Genomic DNA, 18,363 nt, shown 5'->3' with positions numbered 1-18,363 from the left:
TCCGGTGGCTCCGGGGGGGGGGGGGAGTCTCCTATTCCATCAGAACCCGGGAGGCAACGCCAAACTGCCTCCCTTGTCCTCCCATGATAGGGAGGTAAATGCGAAGGCCCTGTGGCAGTTCCTCATCAGCGTCCTATATCCTCCTGTTCTAGGACAATCAGACGTATTCTAAGGTTCAGGTCAGCTGCGACCAAGCCTGGCCTCACTGGATACACATAAGGTCCACCGTTGGACACAGCCTGGCCACTCCAGGAATGGACAGGCCAGCACATGTGAAACAGAGCCAGAGGAAACCAGCTGAGGCTGGAGGGGCAGTCAGGAGTCCAGTCACTCCAGGCCTCTGCGGCCCTGGGACAGAAAACACATTTCACTCAGAATGCAGTGGTTGTGAATGAAGGTTCATCGACTGGAATAAATGCCCCATTCTGGTGGGGGATGTCGGTAGGAGGGAAGGCCACGCGTGAGTGGGGTTGAGGGGCATACAGGAGATCTCTCTGCCTTCCTCTCAATATTGATGTGAACATAAAAACTTCTTAGGAAAAAAAAAGTCTTAAAAAAACAGTGATCAGAAACTAAATTATACCCCAACAAACAAACATTCCATAAAAAAAAAAATGGAATGGAATATTGCAACATTACTCAACACAGAAGCAGCTTATTTTACTGTATGTTTTCAAAAATTCATGAGCAACTCTGAAGGATGGATTGAAAGGACCAAGAATGGTGGCATGAGGTCGGTGAAGGAGCTACTACGTGCAGTACAAGCAGGACGCGGTGGCTCAGGGGAGAGTGAGCAGTGCAGATGGCGCGGCACGGGCTGATCCCACTTTCTTTTTGGGAACTGAACCAGAAAACCTACCTGAATGAGACGGGGGGAGGGCAGGGGCAGGAGCACGGGAAGTCTAGGACGACACACAGCCAGTGTTCTAGCCTGAGAAATTACATGAAGAACCCGGAAGAATCAAGGTTCCCGAGAAGGTAACGGGGAACGGGACCTGGAACACAGGTCTCTGCCTCTGAAAGGAGAAACGTCACTGCATGCACTGTAGTGGAAGGAAGAAAAATGGTGGTTCCTGTTTTCTCAAAGATGTGTAAGAGGTCACCAGCTGAACGCCGAGGAGGCAAGTACAGAGTATGAGACAGTTGTAAAATAACTGTCTCAAAGTAGGAAAACAATTTTTTTAGGGAAATGGTGAACTTGCTAAGCAGCGCTGAGAATCCACCTGAGCCTTGCAAACACAAATGAGAAAACCAGACTGTTGCTACCCTCCAGGAATGTTGAGCTCCTTGCAGACAGCAGGTATGAAGGAGACGGATAACTGAGCATCGCCTGGTTTAGATGCGCAAGAGGCCAGAGGGATGGAGAGCATGTGCAAGGAAGCAACCATGAACTCAGAATCCAAGCTGAACAAGAACCACTGGAAGACGGGACAGGTGATGCGTAAGGAGAGAAAAGAGGTCGGAGTGTGGAAGGTCAGCAGTGGGAGGGACAGGAGACGGGAATGCTCCACGCCCAGTTCACAGGAGGTCCTGGTGTGATCACTGAGAGGCCCGATGGGATGGACAGACTGTGAACTTCAAGATCACAGGGTCAGATCTATCATCCACAAGACTACCGGGATCATTAAGACAACGGAAATAAAGGATAAAACTGAGCCAAGAGCTAGTCTTTAATGAAAGGACAGAGGCAGCTTCTGGGAAGTAAGATAATAAGGAAATGGGGATAATGATGTAACTTCAAAAAACTAAGGGAGAAGTTGTCTGGAAGTGGGGACCCCTATCCAATCTCCTGCCCCTGAGGCACAAGGGACATAAAAGGAGAAAAAGCTTCTATCTGAGGTGAACAGAGTCCTAAAGAGAGATCTATGTCAGCAAGGCACAAAGTTATCAGGTATTAGGAACAGTAGCGACAGATGTCAGAGCTAGCAGCTCTCAGCTTAGAAGTGTGTCATTAGTCTGTGTCCATGGGGTTGAGCTCACTGAGTTAGACCAGGGGTTGGCAAACTCTGGCACGCAGGCCTAATCCAGCCTGCAGCCCACTGGGGTTTGTCCATGAGGGTTTTATATGTTAAAGGGTGGTAACACACACACACACACACACACACACACACACACGCAACAGAAACCGCACTTGGCCTGCAATGTCTAAAATGTTTACCATTTGCCACTTCGCTATTTGCCAGCCACTAGTTTACACAGAAGACCAGTGGCTGGCAGACTGGATAATGAAACAAAAGCCTACAATATCCTGCCTATAAGAAACCCACATTAGGGTGAAGGACACACACAGACTGAAAGTGAGAGGATGGAAAAAGATGCTTCCTGCAAACAGAAATGACAAGAAAGCTGGAGTAGCAGTACTGATTTCATACAAAATAAGACTTTAAAACAAAGGCCATAAAGAAGGATAAAGGACACTATATAATGACCACAGGAACAATACAAGGTGAAGATACTATACTTGTTAATAAATATGCACCCAATATAGGAGCACCTAAATACATAAAGCAAATACTAACAGACATACAGGGAGAAACTGATGGGAACACAATCACAGGAGACTTTAACACCCTACTAACAGCATTGGACAGGTCTCCCAGACAGAAAATCAGTAAGGAAATGGAGATACTGACACAATACAACAGCTGGACTTGGTTGATATTTTTAAGACATTATAATCCCCAAGAAACAGAAGATACATTCTTTTCAAGTGCTCATGGAACATTCTCTAAGATATACCACATACTTAGAAACAAAAGAAGCCTCAACAAATTTAAGAGGATAGAAATTATTTCAAGCATCTTTTCTGACCACAATAGCATGAAGCCAGAAATCAACCACAGTAAAACAAATGAGAAAAAAATGACTCCACAGAGACTAAACTACATGCTACTAAAAACCCAATGGGTCAACAATGAAATCAAAGAAGAAATTAAAAAACGCTTTGAGACAAATGATCATGAAAACACAACCACATAAAATCTATGGGATGCAGCGAAAGCAGTCCTAAGAGGAAAGTTCCTAGGCCCTCCTCAAAAAACAAGAACAATCTATCTCAAATAGACAACCTGACTTACCACCTCTAAGAATTAGAAAAAGAAGAGCAAACAAAACTTAAAAGTCAGCAGAAGGAAAGAAATAATAAAGATCAGGGAGGAAATAAATAAAATAGAAATTAAACAAAATTGACAAACCTCTGGCCAGGCTCCCCAAGAAGAAAAGACAGAGGAAACAAATACAATAAGAAAGGAAAATGTAGAAGTTACAACCAACCACAGAAATACCAAAAAAAAAAAAAAAAAAAAAAATCAGACAATGAAACAAAGAAACAATCCTTTTTAAAACTGCATCCAAAACAATAAATATTTAGGAATAAATCTGACCAAGAAGACAAAAGACTTACATGTGGAGAACTACAAAAACATTGATTCAGGAAATTAAAGAGGACATGAAAAGATATCCCATGCTCTTGGATTAGAAGAATTAATATTGTTATGGTCATACTACCAAAAGCAATATACAGATTTAAGGCAATCCCTATCAAATTACCGAGGACATTTTTCACAGAACTAGAAAAAATAACCCTAAAATTTATATGCAACCACAAAAGACCCAGAATTGCCAAAGCAATACTGAAGAAAAAGAACAAAGCTGGAGGAATAACCCTCCCAGGCTTCAGACAATACTACAGAGCTACAGTAATCAAAACAGCATGGTATTGGCATAAAAACAGACATATGGATTAATGAAACAGAATAGACAGCCCAGAAATAAACTGACAGACGTACGGTCAATTAACCTTCGACAAAGGAGGCAAGAACATACAATGGAAAAGACAGTCTCTTCAGCAAGTGGTGCTGGGATGACTGGATAGAAACACGTAAATTTAAAAGTTAACACACTCCTTCACACCATACACAAAAATAAACTCAAAATGGCTTAAAGACTTAAATATAAGACAAAACACTATAAACCTCCTAGAAGAAAACATAGAGAAAACATTTTCTGACATAAATCTTAGCAATGTTCCCCTAGGGCCGTCTACCCAGCAATAGAAATAAAAGCAAAAATAAACAAATGGGACCTAATTAAACTTACAAGCTTTTGCACAGCAAAGGAAACCATAAGCAAAACAAAACAACAACCTATGGAATGGGAGAAAATATTTGCAAATGATGAGACTGACAATGGCTTAATTTCCACAATATTTAAACAGCTCATACAACTTAGTAACAAAAACAAACAAACAAACAAACAACCCAATCCAAAAATGAGCAGAAGACCTAAACTAGTCATTCTCCAGTGAAGAAATATAAAAAGCCAATAGGCACATGAAAAAATGCTCAATATCACTCATTATCAGAGAAATGCAAATCAAAACTACAATGAGGTATCACCTCACACCAGTCAGAATGGCCATCATTAAAAAGTCCACGAAGGATAAATGTTGGAGAGGGTGTGGAGAAAAGGGAACCCTCCTACACTACTGGTGGGAATGTAGTTTGGTACAGCCATTATGGAAAACAGCATGGAGATTCCTCAAAAAAAAAAAAAAAAAAAAATAGACTTACCTATATGATCCAGCAATCCCACTCCTGGGCATACATCCAGAGGGAACTCTAATTTGAAAAGATACATGTACCCCAATGTTCATAGCAGCACAATACATAATACCCAAGATGTGGAGGCAACCTAAATGTCCATCGACACATGACTGGATAAAGAAGTTGTGGTATACTTATACAATGGAATACTACTCTGTCATAAAAAAAGAATAAAATAATGCCTTTTGCAGCAACATGGATGGACCTGGAGAGTGAAGCAAGCCAGAAAGAGAAAGAAAAATACCATATGATATCACTTATATGTGTAATATTAAAAAAAAAAAAACACACACACACAAATGATCTTACTTACAAAACAGAAACACACTCACATAGAAAACAAACTTATGGTTACCGAAGGGGAGGAGGGTGGGAAGGAATAAATCAAGAGTTTGAGATTTGCAAATATTAACTACTATATATAAAAATAGATAAGAAACCAAATTTCTTCTGTATATCACAGGGAACTATATTCAGTATCTTGCAGTAACCTATAATGGAAAAGACTATGAACCAGAAACCGATACAACATTGTAAACTGAGTATAATTCAATTAAAATATATATATATATACATATATATATATATCTATATGTATCTGTTCTAGTTCCTAGCTGTCTAGCTTATTATGTTTTTGCTTTGACGGCACAGGAAAACTAGGAACAAATATTTGAAGGGGAGAATGATTTGCCATTTTCACAAGTCATTCATTTCACAGTAATGCTTTTTAAATATCAGACCAGATAAAAACATTTTTATTCTTTACTGTAACTTACCACTCAGTGTTTATAGCCATTTTGAAACTAAAACTGAACCCCTTTCCCCTCAACAAGAAAAATTTCCAATGACTAAAGAGACAGGAACTTATGATGTAATCACAAAACCATACTTTTGCACAGATTAGTAAAGCCAAAGCAAGTCAGCATCAGTTAAATCACTGAAAATTAAATTAGAACCTTAAGAAGTGAAATTATAGAAATAAGTTTTTTAATTTTCTGAAGTAAAAAAGCTGTTAACAAGACTTAGTTGATATTGAGTTACTTCATACAGAATTTTGTTTCTTGAAAATACTCAAACACGCTTGCACTCCATTGTTTAGAAACAGACTAGAAGATGCCTGCGTTTAACAAGTTCAGTGAAGCACATTCTACCACCTCCATGTTTTTCATGTTACTGGAAACATCGAGTTGTTTTATATGTCCATTTAACCTATCACTTAGAGGAAAATAATACAACTGCAACAACTGGTTCTCTCATCTCTAGTTCTGTTTCCACAAATACATATCTATCACTTTTCACATTGAGAAAGCAAAAAAAATAATACACAAACCAAACAGCTAACCTGAAATCATTTATACCCTTTACCAAGATAAACGATTAAGTGTAGGAGAGCAACATAACAAGAATAGTGATTTTTTTAAACTATTTAACTAACTCTGGCTCAAAGATAATAAATAATAGCAATGCAGAATCCATGAGTGTATCTAATTTCCATTTCACGTTTTCCCTATTCTATAAGGAAAGAAAATAGGTTTAATGCGTAAGAGGAAGAACAGTGAAACATTATTACTAAAAAGGAATTTTGCTGTCATCACTGCTCAAGAAGTATCCATTGTAACCTTTCAGCAAATAGTTGCTGTCCATGCTCCAAAATGTGAGATTAGATGATTCTAAGTAAACACAGGGGAAAAACTACATTCTCCCTCATTCATATTGCTCTCCCAGCCCCAGAAATTCAGATTACATGTACTGTGCAGACCACTTCTATCTATTCTAACAACTTAATGTAAATGAAAACCAACATTCACTTTTAAGTGACAATCATAACACCGTTTTTGAAACTAAAAACAGGATTCTCTTTATATAAGAGAATCAGCTAAATAGCAAATTCTTGTATCTGGACTATTTACCATCATCAAGTATAACTTGAAGCTCTCAAATTATTTTGAGCAAAGAAAGGCAGTTAGTCCACTGCAGTCATTTCCTCATCCGTGTCACTTGATTCATCTTTTAGTTCCAATTCCCCTAAATCTCCGTCTACAGCTGTGAAGGTTTTCTTCTTGCACTTCTTCGGCACTGCATCATTAGCACAAATTTTTCTCATTTTAATGTTTGGCAGTTTCTTCAGATCCAAATCCCACTCCCTAGACAGAAGAGAGAATGCAGACGGTTGGTGTGGGGTGAGCTGGAGAAGCAGTAAAGTCAATATGCAAAACTCTGAAAGTAGCAGAAAGCTTACAATTTACAGCAGTTTCAAATGCCCTAGGAAGAAACAATACAAATGCACTAGGGAAAAAAAAAAAAACCAGTGTCCCAAGAACTGAGGTTTGCTTTTTCCATACTTACTGCAATTCTTATTAACCAACAATAGCAATTAACTGTACAGAGAATTCCACATATTCAAAATTTCCAAAGCAACACAGGAAAACATTAGGCAGAAGTTTCACTTTTTATCCTCCCTAACCTGAACACTTCTCTCCATCAGGACACATGGTACCAGGAAATCTCAGAAGTAGGAACTATATCATCCTGGAAAATCTCCAAAATGCATAGTCAGAAAGGTTTTTCTTCTCACACACAGTGGTAAGTCACAAGTTTCAGTAATAAAACAATTTTTATGGTTCTAATAGAAAACTTTCCATTTTTCAACTTCACCGTTTCTGTGACAATCCTATGTTTAATTACTTCAGGAGCAATGTGAAGACTGTTCTGAGAACTGAACTCTAACCAGTGATACCAACAGTTTATGCTAATTTCTTCTCCTTTCTGGCTTTCTTTGGGGGAGGCAGAACACACACAGTTTTAGGAACAAAGAGAACATCTATATGTCTGATTAATTAACGTTGCAGGCAAAAAAAAAAAATTAAGGTATAAAGAGAATCTCAAGCTCCATGCACTTACATTGTAAATGTATAGCTAAGCTAAAAAGTGAACTATTTCTTAAATATGATCAATAAATCCTATTAGAGCTAATATTTTATGAAACCTAAATATTTTCTATGAATTCAGAAGTATAAAAATACACTGAGCTTAAGGATTTCAAATAATATGGACTTAAATTTATCTAATTTCAATTAAATTTGCAGACCAATCAACATGGTCTAGCTAAGACCAAAATGATTAATAAAAATTATTTTCTGAAAACAAAGTACCCATGTTTGAAAACTTAAAAAATTGAAATCCTACTCACTGCCCTCTCTGGTCACAAAGGCACTATTAGAGACCACCAGGCCAACTGGTTCTTTAGGATTTAACCACCTCCCTGGCACCCCTTCCCACTGACCATCTTCTCCAGAAAAGGGTGCTGCAGCCTGGGGATAGGACTCTGAGCCATCAAATCTGCTGCTAATAGTTTGTTTTAAAAGAAAAGTGAGAACAAGTTCTTTTAAGTATTGTATTAAAGAATTTTAAAGTATTCTGAGTAATAAAACCAGCAGGTCACTGTCATTTCAGTGTATATCAGGCGTTTCCAACAAACACAACTTAAGAAAATTCTTCCTTTGATGAAAAAGAAAAGGTTAAAAAGAATCCCCTGATTTTCTTTTGCCTCTAATGTCTAGATTCAAAAGGGAAGAAAGGTTATGTCTCATGTATCTTACGTGCAGCTTCCAAGAACAATAAAGGCAACAGACTCACCTAAAAGTTTTCAGGTTACTTGCATTTAAAATGTCTGGAATCTCTGGGAAAGAAAATCATGTATATCTGTTAGGCAATGTTTTCTACGACAACATTTTATAGTCTCCTCATTTATTATCTCAGAAACAACAAACAGTCACTGACAAACAGTAAGAGCATCTGAGGCAAAACAGAATCTCCAAGCACGACTATAACGCTGTGTGAGAAGTTTTACAGGTATAAGTGACTCAGTTTAAGAAGGCGCATCAAAAAGAATACTATTAAATAATGCATTCCAGCACAGAATCAATAAAATAAAACAAACCTATCAACAAAATAAACCCTGTCCTAATTTTAAACCACAAAGGTACCTGGCAGATTCTAACTATCAATTCCCTAAAACAATATGCTAGGTGGTTTTATATATTTCCTTGGTGAAAAGTACAATTTTTTTTTGAACATATACTTCACTTTGGCAAGGTAGAGGATGTAAGGATTATTTAATGTAAAAAATATTTAAAAAGGAAAAAAGAAATTTAAATAAACTGTAATCAATAGATGCTCAATAAAGTTCAATAAAAGTGAAACCCATGTTTAATAAAAACAACGTGTGTGACAGTTCCTTACCATGATCAGAAAGTTAATAATAAAGCAGTACGTGGGTCACCCTTGTTGATGGAACATGAGACATGTGTAACAGAAAATGGAAACTGCTGCAAAAATTCGGGTCAGTGCAATAAAATATTAAATAAAACCTAGTATCAATTAATGAAAAAGATAAAATTAAAAAGTCTGACACAACTGTAATGCCTGACTTTTGCAACAACTTCAGAAAATAAAGAGTATGGGGGCCAGGTGTTTAAAAGGTGTAAACAAAGCACAAATTTTAAAAAAAAAAAAAAAATCCTAATAAAATGAGTCAAAAATAGTTACACCACCAAGAGGCAGGAGAGGGAGATGTTAGTGGCTAGTCTTCTCTGAACCTTATCAACAGGAAGGTGGGGACAATCTGTCCACGTTTGCAGACACCCATGAACTTGGCATTCACAAAGCTCTGTTCCTTCCCCATACACGTTCCTGGACTCTGGAGCAGCACTGTGGCCTAAGTGGATGGACACCAGGTCTGAGTCTCAGGACTGGCTCACTCCCCACTGAGCAGTGTCTGACCTTGGATGTGCTTTGTCATCTACTGTTAATTAAACTGGAGGCTGCCTGGTGAACGGACTGAGCACAGCGACCAGCTGGGAGGCTGTTAGGAAGGCAGGGCTGAGATGACAGAGGCCTGAGCTTGGCGGGGTGGGGGCAGTGAAGAAAGCCATCAGACTCCAAGCACGTTTCCCTGACAGCTGGGTGTGGAACATGAGACGGTCCCCAGGGTTTCTGACAGGAGCAACTGGGTGTGTGGTGACGTCACTGCCTGAAATGCAGATCTTGTAGGAGGACCCGGTTTTAGGAGAAAAGCTGGATTTTGCTTTGGGACATGTCAAGTCTGAGATAAGACATTCAAGCAGAGATCTGGAGAAACCCAAGTTTGATAATGCAAGTCTGGAGTTCTAGGGACAAGTTAGGATGGTCAATATAAATCTGGAAGTTATGAGCATTTAGATGGTATACAAAGCCACAGGATTGAATGAGGTCAGCTCAGAAATTGGTGTAAACAGAAAAAAGGAGAGGCCCAAGGACAGGGACGTGGGTCAATGTTTAGTTTGCGAGGAAATGAGGATTCCACTGGGGAACCTGAAGCCACGGCCAGTGAACCAGGAGGAAAACCAGGACAGGTCAGGGTCTTGCACCCCGAATAAAGCGTGTGACGAGAGAATGAAGTGCTCATGTGTATCAAATGCTACAGGAAAGCGGACTGAGTGAGAGTCGGCGCCCAGCACGGCCACTGCTTGTCTCAGCATCTAACAGGTCGCCGGTGACAGAGGGCTTCAGTTGAGCCGTGGCTATGAAAGCCTAATTCAAGGGGTTCCAAAGAAAACGGACAATGAGGAACGGAGAGTACACGCAGAGACAAAGTCCACACTCTTGGAAGGGAAGGACGTAGGCGAAGAGGACACGGGGCTGGCGGGAGCTCCCCCCAACCTCCTGTATCGGGTTCTGTGTCAGGCCCTTGGTAAACAAAGTCTCATTTGACTTTGAAACAACCTGGGGAGGAAGTGCACTATTTCTATTATCTGCAGGGTAACGGCCCTGTTACACAGTTAAGCCGTCGCAGTTTCAGTGCAGATGTACCTATTCTGTTGTTTTTCCAGTTAAGAAACTCACTTCCTAGGAAAGACGAAGCAGAACCGCCACCTCCTCGGGGGCTTCCAGTGCTACTGTGGTGGGAGGACGGCCCGGGGAGCCGCTCTAAGACAGCCAGCTCCCGACACAGCCACCAGCTAAACCACCAGACAAGAACCCAGGCTGCCCCACCCAGGAAGTGCCCCTGAGAGAAAGCCGCGGCTCACCCAGACCAACCGAGTGACCTGTTCTCCCATCTGACGCCTTTATCAAGAATGAACCTGTGAGGCCCTAGGCACCTCACCTGTCACCCTAAAAAAGGCTGGACCCCAGGTGCCCGTTCCCTCCCTCTCCACCAGAGACCCCGCTGCATGGCGCTCGGGCGTGCCCTGAGCCCTCCAGGACCTGTACGTATGAAATCTTGTTTTTTCCAAGGTTCCCTGATGGCTGCTGCTGAGGTACACCCCGCGATCCTAAGAACCAGCAGGGTGGGCCCAGCCACAACCCCGGCTGCCCCGGCCTGTCCAGCCTGCAGCACCGCTGTCCAGCAGCTGGGTCGACACGACAGTCATCCCCAGGATACTTCCTGTAGGGCCCTACGCTTTACTGCTGTTACTATTAAAATTTAAAAACCTAGTTTTGCTACTAAACATCTCACTGACTATACTCCCCAAGCAAATCCACTTAAGAGGAATGCCTACGGGGACCAGGCAGGGGATGAGAATGAAGGAAGGTTTGATACCACGGCAAACGTGAGGCCACAGGCTCAAGTCTAAAAAGGGGGCTGCAACTCTGCTCCAGCAGAGATGCTATCAGACCATCCGATGTTTTCAGAGAAGCCAAAAATCAAACTTTTCACGTGAAAGCAGCAGGTTTTTTTATACGGACAACCAATAAGCCCATCAAACACCACTTGAAGGCCATGTGCAGCTTCTGGGTCGTCACCTGTGTGTGGCTTTGCAAGCCCTTGTCTACAAGCGCCCCCTCCTCTCCTACTAGGCGCTTTTCTTCAGACAGTGTCGCTAAGCTATTAGCATACTTGTCTTTAGGAACTGTAAGAAATGCTACAATGCTAAGAAAGAAAATTTGGTTTCTACAGTGTCTCAAGAATGGCACCAACAAGTATAGCTCATCACCACAGGAATGACAAGGACGACAGGACACAGCACCTACTCCAAAGAAACTTCAACGTGGCCGGAGACGGGCACGTAGTAACTCTACAACAAAGCAAATTAGGTATGCGCCCGGAAAGAGGGGGACCTGCACTGCCACAGCAGAGACGATGCCACTGTCAGAATCGACAGGTTTGGGAATGTGCAGGGGAAAAAGTGAATTCAAAAATTATTCCAAATACTCAAAATGAAAGGAAATCAAAGCAAGAAAGCCAAACCCAACTAAAGAGTCAGTAAAGCTAAATTTTGAAATGGATTCCAAATGTGACGCGGAAGAAGAGCAGGCCCCGCGAACACACCGAAGCCGTATCCCTCGTACTGCTGCCGCTCCCGCGCCACCGTCTGCCTGATGACCGTCTCCCGGGAGCAGTGCCGCCTGCCCTGCCGGTCCTTGATGCTGTTCTGCAACTCAATCTGCTCCAGCTCACTGCTGAATCGATTTAAATACCTGAAATACAAGAAAACGGTTTGCGTCACAAGTGTAAGGCTTACATTACCTCATTTAAACATAATCCCCAGCCTTCGCCTGGCCTTTAAGTTGTTATATTCTTGAATTCCTCAAGTTCTCAGACCTTCCCTTGGTAACTCAACCGTTTTCAAAATTTCTGTGACCAAATCAAAGCCTGCCATTAAAGTATGCTCATACTCAACCACTTCCTGGATGTCCCAAAGAGGCTTACTGCATGACACCTGAACCTGCCCTCAGCCCTGCCCCCACACAGCCCCTCCAAACCTGCCCCATCCCTTTGCCCCCACCTCATCACGGGAAGCAGTGTGACCACTCATCTGGTGGCCAAGTGAGGAATGCCACTGTCCCCACTGACTCCTCTCTCTCCCTTTTATGCCACATCTAAGTCTTCATTACAGATTGAGATGTCAACCTCCTTAAAATCTCTGTCATCTTTCATTTCTCTTGACCACACTGCCAGTAATATCACCTCTTGCCTGGACTGCTCCATCAGCCTCTCAGCAGTCTCCTGGCCAAAGCCTGTCCCTCACCCATTCTCCTCGTTCTCACTACGGTGATCTTCCTAAAGCTGAAATGCGATCATCTCAGGTGCTTGCTGCACAAGTGTCCTACAGCTCCCAGTGTGGTTGGGCACAGTCCAAACTCCTACACTGGTATCCGAGATCTGTCAGCAGCTGGTTTATCCCACCTGTCGCAATCCCCTCCTTGAACCCACTGCTTCAGTCCTTAAACGTCTGGCAGAGCCCCAGATATGCTGCCCTCACCCCTGGGCCTTTCCCGTCTTGTTCTCTCTGCCCAGAGCTCTTCACGCTGCCTCAGCGCAGTCTGCTCACCCCCATCTTCAGATGTCAGTTTGGATGACATTTCTCCAAGAAGCCACGAAACTGGGTGAACTACCACTGTGAGGCCCAGAGAGGTTACAACCCTACTAAAATGGTGAGGCCAGTATATGGATCCAAAGTCTTTTGATAATAAAGCCCATCTGCTCATCTGTGAATCCAGAACAGAACTCTGCCTCTTCCAGAACCAAGCTGGGGGGTGCCTCTTACTGACCCTTTGCTCATAACATGCCCAGTGTTTACCTTTCAATTAATTCACAAGCATCTCTCTTTGAATATCCTACTTTTTTGGGATCAAGATGACTCTGAAACCACTGAAGTTTTTCACCTATAACAACAAGAACCAAGACAGTTTAACACCACAAGTCATCAACTTAAGCAGAGGTATTCATTATAATTTTCAACATCAATGTGATTAAAACAGTATCAAAATTTATTTCAATATTAAATATAAGGTTTTGTGACGGTTTAATTTCTGACCGACTGGTTTATAGGCTCAAAGCTAATAAACCAGTCAGTCAGAAATTAAACCATCACGTTTTAAATTTGGGGAAGAGACAAAGGTGGGAGGGATGCTTTTCTGTACATACTTCTTATCCGAGGATAGAAAAAAGTTTAGAAGAATACTTTCATAGTACGTGAAGTTCTAAGTATTTATAAAGCAAAGGACAGAACTTGTCTAAAAGAGTTAGGAGTCTGATTAGATTAACAAAGAGGACGGTACCTGCAGAACATTTAACAAGCGGCAGGCACTCTGTCAAGAGGTTTGCAGTCCTATGAGGATTAATACTGTTATCCCCATTTACAAATGAGAAAGGGTGAGTAACCTGCTCAGGGCCTCAAAGTTAGTAAATAAACACTCAGCATACAAGGCCTGCCATCTGCCAGGTACTGCAGAGTGACTGACGCTCATTATCAAAGAGCTAACGGGCCTCATCCCGGCGAGTAAACCTGCCATCGGGGTGTCACTTTCGGCTAGATCCCTCGATAATCACAGATTGAGAACTGGCCCTACCCGGGATGGCTGAGAACCCATCTAGAAATACAGTTCTATCGCCTGATAAAGCACTAGTTAGGGGTTCAAATACCTTTTATTTTAGTAATAAAGCCTAGCAGCCACTCTTTCAAAACCTCTGATCTGTCACTACAAACTGACCAATAATAAATCTGACCCCAAGAAGATTGTGACACTGAGATACAGACTGAGGATATATACATTCACATCATTAAATATAAATTGCTGTTTCCAAAATCCTTCATAATTCTAATGGTTAGGGAGCTAGAATTAAACCTGAGAAAGAGAGAGACGGATGGATGAAGACAGGCAGGCAGGTACTGAACAGTTCCTAAAAACTGAGCTCTAGGCATTATTAACACTGTTCTAAGAATTTAATGACTGATTTTACTTTATTTCAATCAAGTCTGGTAAAGAAAATTCACTTAGATAAAAATAGCATTTCACTAAGAAAGTCGAAAATATGAACAGGGAAGAACTTCACTATGCTCAGGCCCAAGTGTCAAATAAATAAATCCACTTACCAATAAGGCTGAGACGCAACGCCTTGTCATTCTTCAACCTTAGGAGAAAAAGTACTTATGTGTTAGAAATCTTCCAAAGCAAGTTTCAAAAATCTGTCGAAAACAATAAAAAGAAAAACTGCCCGAAGAACCTAAATTCAAAAATCATTCTTTTATGCATGTGAAATTAATTTTTTTAATGAAGAAACACTGAACACCATGTGTTTCTTTTAAATACTGGAACAAAATATTAGAAAAAATTTTTTCACTCTGTAGTGACCAAAGGACACCTATAGAACAAGTCAGTTTGAAAGCACAAAGGAAAGCTTGATTGGATTTCATAATATGCAGAATGCTCGTAACAAAAGAGCAATGAGTGCCTTCGAGAAGATTAAGGGCTACCACCAAGATCAAAATTCATCACTGTCATCTTCTAAACTTCAACAAGGACAAAACAGAACGTTTACTTTTCATAAATTTGGTAAGAATTATGACCAAAGAAAAAGAAGTCATTTATTCTAAAATAATAAAGGGTCTAGGGAACCACAGAGAGACAGCAGGAGGGGAGTGCTCACGATATAATTGGGCCCTATAACCCCCCAGCTGGGCGACCCACAACCTGAAGTCACAGAGGCACTCCCATAGGAGTGAGAGCTCTGAGCCCCATGTCAGGCTCCCCAGCTGGGGTTCTGGCACTGGGAGAACATCCCAAGACATCTGGTTTTGAAGCTCAGTGGGGCTTAACTCCAGCAGCCCCACGGGTCTGGGGGAAACGGAGACTTCAGTGTCTTGGGAAGCAAACATAGAATCTCACATGCACAGGTCCAAGGGCGGAGGCAGTGATTTCATAGGAACCAGGGCCAGATCTGCCTGCTGGTTTTGGAGGGTCTCCTGGGGACGTGGGGGATGGCTGCAGCTCACTCAAGAGACATAAACTCTGGTGGCAGACATTCCCGGAGTGTTCATCTACATGGGTTTTCCAGGAGGCTGGTGTCTTGGCTGGATCATTAGGGTGGGAACACGGCCCCACCCATCAGCAGACTTCCTGAGTCACAAAGGTCTCTAGGCAGGGCCCTATCCACCAGATGTCCAGGCAGAGCTTCACCCAGCAGTGGGCAGGCGCCTGTGGAAGGAATCCACAAACACAGGCCAGACTCTACACTGGGACTGGCGGGACCTTGGCCCTTGGGTGACAAGAGAGGAGTGTACTGCTGAGACGCATACGGCATTTCCCACAGAGGGCCACTTGCCCAAGGTTTAGAAACATAAATGATCTACCTAAAAATACAAACAGAAATTTAAACATGAGGCAGCAAAGGAACATATGCCAGGCAACGGCACAAGATACAATCCCAGAAAAAGAAATTTTAAGTGATAAGGAGACAGGCAATTTATCCAAGAAAGAGTTTAGAATTATGATGATGATGTTCAGAGAACTCGGGAGGAGTATAGATGCACAAAGCAAAGTTTTTAGCAAAAAGTTAGAAAACAGAGCTGAAGAACACAATCACTGAAATGAATAACACACCAGAAGGAACCAAGAACAGACTCAATGAGGCAGAAGAACGGATCAGTGAGCTGGAGGACAGATGAGTGGAAATCACTACCGCAGAAAAGAAAAAAGAAAAAAGAATGAAAAGGAATGAGCATAGTTTAAGAGACCTCTGGGACAACAATGAAGCACACTAATATTCGAGTTACAGGGGTCCCAGAAAGCAAAGAGAGAGAGAAAGAACCTGAGAAAATATTTGAAGAGATAAGTGCTAAAAACTTCCCCAACTTGGGAAAGGAAACAGTCACCCAAGTCCAGGAAGTGCAGAGAGTTCCACAGGATCAACCCAAAGAGGAACACTCCAAGACATGTAGTCATCAAATTAAGAAAAATTAAGGATGAGGAGAAAATACTAAAATCAGCAAGAGAAAAGCAACAAATAACATACAAGGGAACTCCCATAAGGTTATCAGCTAATTTTTCAGCAGAAACTCTACAGGCCAGAAGGGAGTGGCATGATATATTTAAAGTGATGAAAGGGAAAAACTTACAACCAAGAATACTCTATCCAGCAAGGCTCTCATTCAGATGATGGAGAAATCAAATGCTTCACAGATAAACAAAAGCTGAAAGAATTCAGCACCACCAAACCAGCTTTACAACAAATGTTAAAGGACCTTCTCTAGTCATCAAGCCATAAGACAAGACAACAAAAAGAAGAAAGAGAGAAAAAAACAAAAACAAAAAATGACCTACAATAGATGGCTTTGGCTGTTCGAGGTCTTCTGTGCTTCCTATTTGGAATTGTTTGTTCTAGCTCTGTGAGGAATGTCATGAGTATTTTGACGGGGGTTGCACTGGATCTGTGGATTGCTTTGGGTAATGTGGCTGTTTTGATAGTGTTGATTCTTCCAATCCAAGAGCACAAGATATCTTTTCATTTCTTTGTGTCATTTTGGTTTTTGGTTTTCAGAGTATAGGTAACCTCCTTGATTAAGTTTATTTCTAGGTATTTTGGGGCTTTTTTGACACAATGGAAAGGTTTATGCCAGTTATAAAACTCTGGTTTTTGAAGTGAAAAAAAAAGTGAATGAAGGGCCACAAATAGCAAAATATCCTTCTTTCTTATGGGCAAGTTGTATTCCAATGTTGCATCTTCTTTATTGTGCCCTTGGGATGCTTGCATGTCTTGGCAATTATAAATAATGTTGCTGTTAATAGCAGGGTGTATGTATCTTTTTGAATTAATTCTTATGTTGTGGTTGGCTTTATTCCTTTGATAACCATATTAAGTTTAAAAAGCTAAAGCTCTAAACAATCTTAGAAACAATGAACAGTACATACATGTAAATTTAAAAAAAGTGCAGTAAAAAAAAAAAGAGAAAAGAAAAATACCATATGATATCGCTTATATGTGGAATCTAAAAAAAGGGCACAAATGAACTTATCTACAAAACAGAAACAGATTCACAGACATAGAAAACAGACTCATGGTTACCAGGGGGCAGAGGGGTTGGGAAGGGATAAATTGGGAATTTGAAAACTGTACCTCTTGGGGAGTGGTGGAAATGTTAGGTATCTTAATTGTGGTAGTGGCTTCATAGCTGAATATATCTATCAAAATTTATCAAATTGCACATCTGAAATATGTGTAGTTTACTATACAGAAATTACATCACGGTCGAGTTGTTTAAAAAGAAACGGTCTAGGTGATATACGCTTCCTACTGTTGCTATTCTAAATTCTAACTCATTCAGGAAAGACCTCTGAATGGCCAGTTTTTGCAACACTTTGTTAGCCACAGCAATGAAGAAAAAACCCACTGTCCCTGCCCTAACAAAGCAGACCAGATTTACTCTCCCACTTTAAACAACTAGAAAACTGAAGAAATAAAATAAAGCCTTTTTTATAAAAATTTTTTAAGCACAAGAAGGGGATAACATATTCACAAGACTAATAACTAACTAAAGACTTGCATTAAGAATATACCAATAGTTCTTACTACTTAACAACAGAAAACCAATTCAAAACCAAAAAAAGATTTTAACAGATTTTTCATCAAAGACATAAAGTGACCAATAAGCACATGAAAATTTATTTAATATCACTAGTCATCAAGAAGTACAAATTAAAACCACCAATGACATACTACCGTACACCTACCAGATTGGCTAAAATCTATTTTAAAACTGATAATACAACATGTTTAAGAGGATACAGAGTGAATGTAACTCTTATACATTAGTGGTGAAAAGATAAAATGATACTGCCACTTCAGATAAGGCAATTTCTTATATACTAAAAATTACACCTACCACATGACCTCATTCTCTTAAACAATTTCTTAAAAATTCAATTTCTTATATACTTAAACATGTATCTACTGTATGAACCAGCAATTCCAGTTCTAAGAACTGAAAAAAAAAAA

The 18,363-nt window shown here is 40.8% G+C and overlaps 1 protein-coding gene across 1 annotated transcript in view; it reads right to left on the bottom strand.

Moving 5' to 3' along the window:
- Positions 1–5,569: 5,569 nt before the first annotated feature.
- The window catches only part of TMA16 (translation machinery associated 16 homolog), a 30,989-nt gene continuing 18,195 nt past the window's right edge, over positions 5,570–18,363 (bottom strand). The window contains exons 3-7 of the mRNA XM_074376905.1: positions 14,465–14,502; positions 13,169–13,253; positions 11,917–12,065; positions 8,241–8,283; positions 5,570–6,748 (exon numbers count right to left, since the gene is read on the bottom strand). Of these exons, the coding sequence (XP_074233006.1) occupies positions 6,568–6,748; positions 8,241–8,283; positions 11,917–12,065; positions 13,169–13,253; positions 14,465–14,502 (496 nt within the window). The 3' untranslated portion in view covers positions 5,570–6,567. The remainder of the gene's footprint in view (positions 6,749–8,240; positions 8,284–11,916; positions 12,066–13,168; positions 13,254–14,464; positions 14,503–18,363) is intronic.

Source organism: Camelus bactrianus, chromosome 2, assembly GCF_048773025.1.
Source record: "Camelus bactrianus isolate YW-2024 breed Bactrian camel chromosome 2, ASM4877302v1, whole genome shotgun sequence".
Classification (NCBI taxonomy): Eukaryota; Metazoa; Chordata; class Mammalia; order Artiodactyla; family Camelidae; genus Camelus; species Camelus bactrianus.
This window is presented reverse-complemented; position numbering and strand designations above follow the sequence as displayed.